Source organism: Vulpes vulpes, chromosome 9, assembly GCF_048418805.1.
Source record: "Vulpes vulpes isolate BD-2025 chromosome 9, VulVul3, whole genome shotgun sequence".
Taxonomy (NCBI): Eukaryota; Metazoa; Chordata; class Mammalia; order Carnivora; family Canidae; genus Vulpes; species Vulpes vulpes.
Genome location: NC_132788.1, coordinates 35,994,688 through 36,007,183, shown reverse-complemented (window position 1 = coordinate 36,007,183; position 12,496 = coordinate 35,994,688). Strand labels below are relative to the sequence as shown.

At 39.9% G+C, this 12,496-nt stretch overlaps 1 protein-coding gene across 1 annotated transcript in view; it reads right to left on the bottom strand.

Annotated features, from left to right (window-relative positions):
- Window positions 1–3,362: 3,362 nt before the first annotated feature.
- The window catches only part of FGF9 (fibroblast growth factor 9), a 34,121-nt gene continuing 24,987 nt past the window's right edge, over window positions 3,363–12,496 (bottom strand). The window contains exon 3 of the mRNA XM_025996663.2: window positions 3,363–6,754. Within this exon, the coding sequence (XP_025852448.1) occupies window positions 6,509–6,754 (246 nt within the window). The 3' untranslated portion in view covers window positions 3,363–6,508. The remainder of the gene's footprint in view (window positions 6,755–12,496) is intronic.

Sequence of the window (12,496 nt, the reverse complement as noted above, 5' to 3'; positions counted from 1 at the left end):
GTTCTATGGAAAATATTTCCTCAAGCTTCATCAGTTCTTTTAGCTTCACCGAGTTCTGGCACCGTTAAAAGATTATCACCGTTAAAAGTGATAAACTTTCAGAATTCCATTGCCTTTTCCTTTGGATTTTCCTAAAGAGGGAGAAATGAAACAACACCTGCTCTGGTTTGGATTTTTCTCTCAAAAGAAACCCATTTACTATCAAGAAGGAGCTCATCCATTGAAAGAATCTGTATCATCAAATCTGAGGACACTCTTTTAAAATGCTATCCTCCTTAGAACAATAGGATTTGAATGGGGTTGCCTCTGAATTTTTATATATTACTGCAAATCGACCACATAGTTGAAGAAAGTGAAGTTCATGGAAACTTGCCAATGTTGTCCTAATTGTCTTATAATGTGGACATCCCAGGCCTATAGTATCTTAAACGAGTATTGTATGTTTGTATAATCATTGACATAGAAACTACCCTGGTATTTAAGATCAGAATCGTCTAGGGTTTTTTCTCTATTAAAACCTCAACACCGGGATCCCTGGGTGGCGCAGCGGTTTGGCGCCTGCCTTTGGCCCAGGGCGCGATCCTGGAGACCCGGGATCGAGTCCCACATCGGGCTCCCGGTGCATGGAGCCTGCTTCTCCCTCTGCCTGTGTCTCTGCCTCTCTCTCTCTCTCTGTATGACTGTCAAAAATAAATAATTAAAAAAAAAAAAAACCTCAACACTGCCCCATGTTCTATAGCAGTTGTTCAATACATATTTACTGAAAGAATGAAGTGCATGTTTTAAAAATTATGTTTAAGGACGCCCGGGTGGTAGTCTGTGAAGCATCTGACTCCTGGTTTCAGCTCGGATCCTGATCTTAGTTAGGGCCACAGGATCCAGCCCTAGGTGAGGCTCTGGCCTTAGAGGGAGTCTGCTTTAGATGCTCTCTCTCTCTCTCTCTGCCCCTCCTCTCCTCCTCTGCTCTCTCAAATCATTTTTTAAAAAATTATGTTCTATTTTACCTCTTTTATTATCCTATAATTTAATCACTATTATATTGTGGATTTTGCCTGTGATGTAAGGCAAATGTGAGAGGGAAAACCGTAGTGAGTAATATTAACAAAAACTAACAGAGTCACCTTCCTCTGGTTAGAAACCTACCAGGAACCAGCAAAAGAGCACAGCCTCAGAAAGGATAGGGCAACAGAGCTGATCCAATGCAGAAACTGAGTCTGGTCATCTCCATGAAGCAATGCCCCTTCACCAACGGTGGGAAGCCCTCCAAGACTGATGCTGGCCAAGCAGCCAGCACCTTTTACATCCTCAAGCTCAGTCACAGGCATCCAAGGAACATCAGTAAAAGATACGATGAGCCCAAATTCTCCAAGTATAAAGTACTTTTTTGACACAATTAGAATGCCAGCAACTACAACTTTTTCTGTACCTCCTATCAGCTTTCATATATCACCTGACACATCACCAGCCATTAAGTCTGTACCAGGCACACTATGTCCCACAGGCCCTGGTGCTCTCCTTACCACACGTTCATCCAATACACCAGGATGCCTGTTTGTTGAAATGCTGTGTGTGCTATCAGGAATTGTGCCTATTTCTTGCTGATGCCAGCTCCACACAACAAAACCAAGGAGGGAGGGACAGGGACAGAAAAGAAAAACAGGGCGGGAAAGAGACTTTGGTCAACCATAAAGTGATGTTCAGAGTACGCCTTCCTTCTGAAAGAAGAGTTATAATCAATATTGGCACAGGCTAAGAAAAGCCCTCTTTTCATTAGTCATAAATAAAAATCTCACAAAGCTGTCGATTTACCCCGTACATATGCATACTCTAGAAGCCAGAGGCAATTGCCAGGTGGAGCTTGCAGAATGTTTTGCAACACCCCACAAAGTGGTTAGAAGATGCCTGCATGAATGTTTTTAAAAAATACATTTCTCCAAGCTGGGCCATGAACACTGAACACTCGAACACCCATCAATAATGCTTGTCCTTCCCCTGTGTGAGGAGGGCAGGACCAATTATTCAGCTTTGAATGTCCTCATTACACTTTTTATTTTAACTCTTTAGTTCCCAGCATCAAATGTTCCTGGTTAAGTCCACTGATAACAATGAGAATCGTGACCAAAAACACTTATGTCGGTAGAAGGATCTTTAGAAGAGACAGGGGGAAAAAATGAGCCAGTTGTAAGTGCAGCTTGCCACAGGCTCCTGAGATCTTTGGTATGCCTACAATTTTTTTCAGTTAGGTTTTAAAAATGTTTTCCAAGATAGAAGATGGAATGTCATTTGGTGGATAATAACAACTCTTCAGAATTTTCTTTTACCATTAACCAAAGTAACAAAGAGACCTCACTTTGGTGTTTCATTTGCCTCCCTGGTAGCCGTCATAATACTCATCCAACTTTAGAGCCAAATGTCTCTCAACCTGATGACTAAGCCAGCATAGAAGCAAGAGGGAGAATACACATTAAGAATATTCATTTTCACTTTCTTTCCAAGGAAAATGATACAAGAGGTTATTTCTTATTTCCACATGTTCCTCTCTGGTGAAGAAAATGTTACATCAAAAAATTCTTCTGGATGATGGAGGTTAACTAAAGTTATTATGGTGATGTAAGTAAAATCATTATGCTGTACACCTTCAACTTATACAGTGACACATACCCATTGGGTCTTAGTAAAACTGGGGCGGGGGGGGGGGGGAATTCTCCTAAATACCTAAAGGAAAGCAGTCAGCAAAGCACACTGTAAGTAAAAGAAGAAATCACACTCCCGGTCACTGTTCACACTTCGGTAACCACACCTATTGTGGTCAGGGCCACTCTGCAAACCTGAATCCTGAAATTTGGGGCTATATACTGAAGGAGGTAGGCACTGTCTATCCTTGTAATCCCTCCCCATTCCACTTTTAACAACAGAATATCAATTCTAAAATGCTAAACATCTATGGACACACAGGGCATTATGTGGCATGTATAACACACATACACATGCACACCTGCGCGGGGCTGGGTGGCTAACACACCTTTCTGAATCCATCTGGCATAGGTCCCCACCCCCACAGTTTCACTGCTCTTTTGTGCAGTGGATCCACCACAAGCAGTGGATCTAAATAAAGCACACTTCAAGGTCAAATGATGCAGCAAACAGAATTTGACCTCAAACAATATGCCTCTGTCCATTCACCCATCCATGTAAATATGTGCACACACTGCGTTTTGCTTGCTGCAAGTTCATGAATCTTTATCCCAGATTACTCGTTTCTTCATCTAATGCTCACAGAAATGAAAAGACATCTGGATATGTTTGTCCTCCCCCTCCACCCTCCACATCCCCCCATCCCCTCAACACACACGCAACAGCTGTAAGAGCAAGGAGAGCATGTTTTTAAAATTCCATTGGTTCATGTAGGCACATAATCTGAAGCAGCTCCAAAATGGACATCAAGTAAAAAATACCAGTTTTCAAAAGTCTGTAATTATGTATTTACACAAATTACATAATCCTGTATGTATTTACATACAATTACAGATTATCAAGTAAATAACACAATGTTGTAGTGTTAATGAGATGAAATAGAAGGAAAACACCATAAACTAAAGCCATTCATTTATCTACAGAACAGGACCTGGCAGGGACAGGTTCCCCAACACTGACCTGGCATGTCCTTCACACTGCCTGGGGACATTCACATGACAGATGGGAGGGTGGTTCAGTCCGTGCCCATTAAGTCTCTGACCAAGGTGCAAGTACTGGCACCAGTAAGATAATGGTTTGGCTATCTGAACATCTGTTTGTGAAACCTGGAACCACCCATCCCACAGTGGCTCGGAGCTGCCATCCAATGGGCTTTGGGTCTCTTATGACAAGAACTGGCTGCAAACCCACTTGCTCTAATGCCCAACAGGACAATGCCCACGCCAAAACCCTGAGCCATCTACTCTCCCAGAACACTTATTTACATAAATTGCATAAGTCAATATTTATTTATTTACAGACCATTACAGTTTATTGTATCCATTGCCAAAAGCATATAACATTTTGTTTCTCTTTAAAAAAAGAAAAAGAAAAAGGTACCAAAACAAAATAACTCCAAAAGTAGACGTTAAAGTAGCATTTTCTGGGAATGCATGGAGATTTTAATCTTTTTCACAAGTTGGTTGCTTTCTTTTAGGCCGATCATCTAGCATCTCATGCTACTTCAAGATTACTTTTGGCTACCTCCTAAAACCAATTTCTTCAGTGCTAAATAGTGTACCTATGACATCCTAGAAACTTGATTCTTCCCTGTGGTCAGATGTTTAATGTTTTCAGCCAAAAATATTAAATGCCTCTCAGAAAAACTGAAGCCTGAATATGTGCACATTTTAGCAGCAGCAAAGGGTTAAGTAATAAATAAGAATACTACATCTCAGAATTAAATGCAGTTTCTGTTTAGAAAGTTAAAAAAAAAGAAAATAAATGAAGAGGACATTCTGAGTTTATCATAAATCAACTATTTTACATTGCTTCTGTCCCCTCCCCCCAAATATTTCTTAATTCCAAATGTTAGACTTAGTTTTTCCTTAATGCACATCAGCAGGAGGGCTCTGCTACATACTCCGACTTGGCCTATAGAAGGGCCACATGTGCTCATGGCAATAAGTCATGCGCTTCTACTTCAAAACAGCTTTAACTCAACAGTGACATACTTTTATTTTTCATAAAGAATGTGCATCAGAGCAAAACAAAGTTGGAATATTAAATTTTAAAATTAGTTACATAAATCCCAACACATTTTTTAACTGTCACTTTCAATTTCCCAACATAACTGGCTAGAAAGTGTTATATGTGGTATGAGAATTTGTTATAAATTCCTTTTTCCTAAATATTGCTTTAAGAATTTGGCTCTTTTCTCCTTAGTATATAGTAAGAAATAGTCTTCCTTGCCCAAGGGCAAGTTCCAAAATTATTGCTACTAAAGAAATATGTTTTCTTATGCTTTTCAGCATAAAATGTTATAAAAGCCTTGTAAAAGATATTCTATATAGTAACCTCCCCTCTAAAAAAATTGAGCGCTTGTGAAGACCATTTTTAAAAACAAAACACAGTCAGCAAGGATAATACTTTCCCCCTCATTGTCATTATTGATGACGATTTGTTATGTTGCACGTTTTCCTTGAAGGGTGCTATTCCCATGTTCACCAAAAGCAATTTTCTATAAAAGATGTTACAATGACCCCTATGGTACTTGTATAATGTCATATTTGATAGCCAAGTACACAAATAAAAAGTCTCCAAGAATGATCCTGTTTAATCTGACTCTTGTCCCTTAAAAAAATTTTTTTTTAAAAATCTGTGCTATATAAGCTCTTTTTTTTTTTCGTTTTGAGGATTCTAAATCAGTACAGTGTTTGATGTTAGTCCTGTTGTCCTGGAGATCGACTAAAATAAAAGCATAGTTATTGTTTAGCTTTGGTATATTCTGCAAGAGATTCAAACACGTAGGCTAGATACCAACCCTTGTATTTTCCAACCGTGAAGTTACAGTGATGGAATAAGTCACTTATGAGAGAGGAAATATTACAGACACAGAATAAAAGTTTGAGACCCAGTTTCTCTTTAATCCTCTGGGATAAGCTATGAAACAAGCAGTCTGAAGAGTGAATACTCAGTGTCATGAATGATGTGCATAAGTTTACAATAATACGGGCACAAAAGAGATTGTCGCCTTTAGTACATTAGGGTCATTAGGATTTCTCCTATCCATGCACCGTTATATTTACTTGCATGAATTTACCACAGGTTCGTAGCGGACTTTGCCATTTAATGCTTACAGAGCCTAAAGCTTCCAAAATGCCTATCTGGCCTGTACATATTTCATTAAAAATAAACTCTATATAATAAATAAATATATAAAATAAATAAAATGTTGCCTTTGGAATTTCTATAAATAAATTTAACTTTTTTTTTTTTTATTACTAAGAGGTCTTTGCTTTAAATTCACTGGGATGGCACCAGTGAGCCTTAAACTGAAAAAGTCTTGTAAGTAAGACTGCACCCTCCATGCCTTTGCAAATGCAGCGTACCCTCGCGCAGGCCACCAGCCAGAATCCTGATGAGTCGAAGTATGGCAGCTGTGCTGATACAAGGTGAAGGACAATTGATCAAAAATGTAAAAGCGCGTCTAAATCCCAGCATGCATCAGGCCGTTGTCCTCTCTGCTTCTGCTTCTCTTCAACCTCCCCTGCTACCCATCCACACACACACTCACACTCCCGCTCAGCCTCCCTCTCCTCGGCTCACAATAGACCGAGCGAGTGGGCGGCGGCGGCCCTCCAGGAGGACAAGCCTGTAAGTGCACAACAAAATCAGCATGTTCCCCTCCAAGCCTCCATCGTACAGAATGCATGCGGCAAAGTTTGGCAACAGTGGAGCTGGTGTGATGACACAGCTAATCAATAAGAACCCACCGCGTGAAACCTTTATAGTGGTTACTCTGTTAAGGGCTCAAGTGGAGAAATGGTCTTTGTCAACTTTGGCTTAGAATATCCTTATATAGTTCGGGTACTTTGTCGGGGTCCACTGGTCTAGGTAAAAAATGGGTGAATTTCTGGTGCCGTTTAGTCCTCGTTCCTTCTCTTGGGGTCCCGTCTTTATTTAATGCAACATAGTATCGCCTTCCAGTGTCCACGTGTTTATATAGATTCGAAGAGTACGTGTTATACCAGTTTTCTTCAAACTGTTCTCTGAATACACACTCTTGGGTTAGTTTTTCCTGTTAAAACAAACAAACAAGCAAACAAATAAATATTTTGCAAAAGAGCTGTTTTCTGTATTTGAAGCAACATTCAATGGCTATACAATATAACTCTGATGAGAAAAGACTGATTTTAACCCAGTTTAACCATTGGGATGTATTTTCCAAAAAAGTGCCTGGCTATATAAATTTAACTATGTTTAATTGTTTTTCATAATGGCTGAAGTGCAAAAGATTCCAAATGTTTTCTGGCTAGATTTCTTTTCATACATCAATTATTTGAAAGAGACAAAGAGACAAAGGATGATCAATGCTTCGAGTTGTTCCCGTTTTTACTACAGCAATTGGATTGGTGACCATCCTGCAAGGGAGAGCCTTAGCTGAAGCCAAAGGTTCAGATACCTGCCTCATCTTTAATACATGTTTTACAAAGTACTTGCCCAACATTCTCAACAATCACACTGTTGTCAGAATCCCCTGCCCTCTGAAGCAGTAGAGTTTACTTACTACTCTAAGAGTGCTTTTCAAACTTCAGGGTTACAGAACAATCACCTGCATTGCTTCTTTAAAATGCAAATGTTCAATCTCCAATCCTTTAAAATTCCGATCCAGAAAGTCTGGAAATATGCATTTTTAACAGGCCCTGGGGGGAATTCTGATACAGTTAATCCCTGGTTCACATTCAAGATAGAATGCTTTCTATGTGACTGAGTCTTCCTGGATACAAAGAAGTAAAAACAATTGTTGCAACCCTCCTACTCCCTTGAATTTAGACAGAAAGAGCCCCCCAACTTAAAAAAGCCACATTCTCAGGCACACATCTACCAACAGAAAAGCTGTACTTTTTCCCACATTCCCAAAGTTAAAAGGTTCCCCATTTTCACAGATGAAGTGCACCTCTCCCTCCACCTGAGCCTTATGAAACTCTGGGTCCCACTTATCCCCACAACCCAGAGCTCCTGCAGCCAGGTGTCTTGTGGGCAGTCATAATGACCAGAAACATCTGCCTCACATCCCAAAACCCAGTCACAAAAGTTGTCCCCTGGAGAAACGAGCCAACAGGATTGAATGGTCTCTTTGCCCCTCTCACCACCAGACTGCAACTTTTCAAATCAATACCTTCCATGATGGCACTTTTTAAAAATTAACACAAAATGACCTTTTAAAAGTATTCCTCTTGCTCTCGCCCATCTGGCACCTTACATGAATAAGAAAAGAAACTAAAAAACCACACACATCCGTGTGCAGACTTAAAAGAGCAGCACAGATCCTTATCTTTGATATTCTTCCCTTTCTGACATTCAGACCCAGAGGACAGCAAACTAGACATCACCAAAATATAGATGTCCTTCTTACATGTACACACATGCACGATTTAGTGCACTGAGTTCACAGACGGCAGCTGCACAGGATCCATCAGATCCTTGCAACGGAGGAAGTCAGGAGAGCAAATGAAGGGGAAAGGGAGAGAATCTGATGAAATCAACAGTCCGATGGAAGGCCGGCTTCCCTACTTCTTTGAGAAACTGAGGGCTTAAGAGCCACTCCAAAGCACATAGGGCCTGCAATCCCCCACTCCACCAACTGATTATTACTCCTCAAGACCCTGAAAGGGTCTGTGACATAATCTTATCTCATTGGGCAAGTTCTTCTTAAATCAAATGGGGCCAAGAGAAAATGAAAAAACAATGCATCTGTCAAAGACAGAAATGCTGGGGAAATTTTGGAGCGCGGATGCTGGGTTTGTAGGGACAAAATGAATTGCGGGGAGTAAGAAGTCATCTATGGGCCCCCCCCCAAGCTGGATTACTCCACTGGGGGCCAGGAGGAGGAGGGGACGAGCAGCTCAGAGGCAGTGGCACCTCACTGTACACACGGCACCTCACTCTACACACAGAAACCTAGGGGCGCATTCTTCTTCTCCCCTCCCCTGAGCTGGGGGATGAGGCTGCATGTGACTTCTCTTTCATCTCTATTAAGACTGACGAAATAAAAATAGTGTGTTAAAGACATTACCAGCTATTTTAGTCTTTACTTCCATCTGTGTAATAAATATTCTCCTCACAGACAAGATTATTCCTGGCTAAAAATGTCTGGTTTGGGTTTGCGGTGATTAAGTAAATTTTCTAAACAAATTATGGTTTTGTTTTTGTATTTTTTTTTTTACTTAATAAAATGGACCAGAGTATGGAACTGGATACTGAACCTTTAGTTCCTCAAAAAACATGAAGAACTAATTCAAATTAAGCTTTCTTTTTCTCAGCAGGAAATCATATCACTGATATACATTTTACTTAAAAACAATAGCACACTTTCTCCTTTTGGAATCATGAGTTAGGTACTGGTTCATGTTTGCTTTGTAGACCTGTCACATCTACAGTACAGTAGCCTTTGTTGGATTAGAGACATACATGTCACCTCAGCAGAAGACAGGTAGTTGGGTGGTGAAGAGCCCACCGTGGTGCCCAAGGACCATGCAGATGCCAACTCCACCCTTCACCAGCTGTGGGACATTTACGACATCTGTCCTTAACCTCTACGAGCCTCAGAAACTTCGTCATTAAGGCAGGTTAGTATCTTGGGACAGGGCTGTTACAAGTACACAGTCAGAGGACACGCCTGGCACAGAGGAAGGCCTCCATAAACCACGGTGGTTGTTGACATTTTGTTAACACCATAACCTCTTGCAACTGGAACCAACTTTGGGAAACTGCTAATACAACTTCGCCCATTAAATACAGCGGATAGGGAGGCTGGATGTGAAATGGCTCGTCCCGGGTCGATGCCACAGAACCTCATTATGATGGGAACGAAGCCACCAGAGCAAGAAGTTTCCAGGAGCCCTCCCTGCTGGATGCGCCACACTCTGGAGACAGTCCCCTTTTGGGTTTTTTTCTACTTTTCACTAAGCACCATGGTTCCTCCTGACCCCCTCCTCGGGGAGCCTTCTGATGCTGTTTTCCAAAGGGCCAGGCACCAGGAGGGCCACGCAGGGAAACGGCAAGGGCTCACGGACCAGGCTCAGGAATCACACGCAGCAGCTGTTGGTCTAAGATTCATATATGCTTCCTCTCTTCTTTACCTTTACAAAATGTAATTTTCAGAAAACCCTATTCACTTTGGGGGAAGAATGAGTAGAGATTAAACAAAAACAGAGATTATGAACAAAATTCTACAGTGGTAGGGAAGTCACAATCTAGCAAGGGAACACATTTGTTTTTAGTATTTATGAAAAGATTCTCATTTTATATGTTTTGAGGATGTTTTTTTAGCTCATAAAAAAATCTTTTTTAAAAAAAGTTGTAAGCTAAGATACTGAACTAGCCTTTTCACTGCTCAGAAGACACTGCTCTAGTTCCCCTAGCAGGCTATGATAGCATTTTTTATATACACATAATGGAACTTTGTAGGCAACCCAGAAAATAAAGTGAATTATTCCACTTAAAACAGTATCATTTCTAGCCAGCACTTTTTGCAATTCTTAACAGAGTTCAATTGCCTCCTACACTAAAGAGTTGTCTGACTTAACAAGTTAAATGAGACTGTGCAGATATTCCATTGCAAAAGCACAGGTACTTTTCAACTCCTGTAATCATTACACAATTAGTATGATGCCACTCAGATAAACTGACATATCTTAAGAAATTAAAACGATCATTAAGAATTAAAGACCCTGTTACTTTTTTATGCCATGTAAATGCTTTTAAATAATTTCTTCCTCTCATGTGTGATTACATTAACACAGGATTTCTGTTTTGGATAGACAGATAAAATAGCAAGATTTATAGAATTACTCTCTTTATGATCATACTCTAGAACTCAGTGACAAAATATTCAGTTGAGGTGACTATACTTATGTATTTGTACTCCACAGTGCTTTTTCTAAATTAAAAATAAGCAAATGAGTATAAATTGGGACAGCAAAAACATATCAACCTGTATTCTTCTATATGTGCAGAGGAGGAAAAAAGTTTCTGCCTTCAAATCAACTATACACTTTAGAATTATAGAACTCAGATGTTTTAAAACTCACCACATGTTTCCAATGCAGACAGTTTATAGAGTATTCCACTATAAAGTGATCAATTCTTGTTTTATTGTATTTCCATGTTTTAATTTTTTTTTAGATTATTTAACTATAGCTGTTTATGGCATACCTATCTTTGAACTGTTGGATTATATCACTAGGCTTGGGTGGAGAATGTGGATTTAATTCAAAAGTCTACTAAAGTCCATGTTTTGGAACAAAATCTGGTGAATGTTAGCAACTATGGAAACCTCTTTTCATTTTATATCATCAAATTCTAAGCAGTGGGAAAAACTGAAATTAAAACTTCAAAACTTTTATGAATCCTATTAAATCCAAAGAATGAGATAATAATATGAAAATTACAGCACACTCTAGAGAATGTTTAGGAATGTTATAAGATAGACATCACTTTAAGATATTAGACAATTGGAAAATGTGTAGTCCATATGGGCATTATTATGCCCAATTCATATCTATACCCACTTAAAAAATGAAATCAGAATTTTTCAGAATTTGAGGCTCAATAGTTCTCATGGAAACCATACAGGCTTACGTCATATGTATACATAAATATATATACAAATATTTTTGTAGATATATGTGGTGTAGCTTTAACCACAGTATCCAAAATGGTTGCATTTACTGAACTCAATGGTTCACTTAAACTAGTTGCATAAACTAGCCCAACCCGTAAATCCGAGGTCAGTGACTCTACAGAAACTAACTTGATCATAGAGTTCTCAAACACTTTGTAAGTTAATGATTTGATGTAATCGCTTGTTCTCATATCTCCCGTTTATTACAGTCATGGTATTTCAACCTCCCTTTACCACAATGACTCGTACAGATGTACTCTCTTCCTCATTAATAATCTAGCAGTAAAGTCTTAATGGGAGTTCTTGCAAGGATCGGGGTGATTAAATATAATGACTAAAAGGACCATTAATAAGAAGCCAGGTCTTTTAACTCTTCTCTCCTGGGAGAAGTCCCCATATAGACAGAAAGCAACAAACACAGAGAATAGGCAAGAGGGCGCTACTTCTTATTTTATTAGACTCCGATTCAGAGCCAACCCTCTGTGCCCTTGATACAGCTCACCATAAGCCCCGTCTTTCAAACCCCCTTTAAAAACCCCCACTATTCCAGACGGGCACACTTTCATACCGACCACCCTGGAGTTGTGGGAATAAGTGAATCAGTTGTGCCTGGTCAATATAAACAAAATGAAGCAAGGAGGCAGGCAATTCGGTCTCATCAAAATATAGAGAAAATTCTGAATTACTGCATTTTCTGCACTCCACCCCCACCAAACAGTAAACAAAACAAACATACCACAGGCATTTGTTCTCTCTAGAAGCTGCTTACTTGGGCATTTGGGGATTCCAAGGCCAGGGCCCAGTCTAAATCCAGAGGCACACAGACATCTTCTACACCATGTACTCACCTGCCTTGTAGCACCAACAATGCTGCCAAAACAGAACCACGGGCAGGCTAGACAATTCAGGGGCCTTCCTTAAAAGCTGCCTATGGGCATGGATATTTGTTTAGCAAATCACAGTAGCTTGTAAACTTGTAATACATTTCCAGAGATGCAGTCCCACAGAGGAAAGAAAAACCTTGCTCCAGGTACAGTAGGATTCAACTTTGAGAAGTCCAATATTCACTTTAAGAGATACTTGCTTGTGCCCCTATGCACACGAGGCACAGTTAACGGTTCCACAAAGAACCCC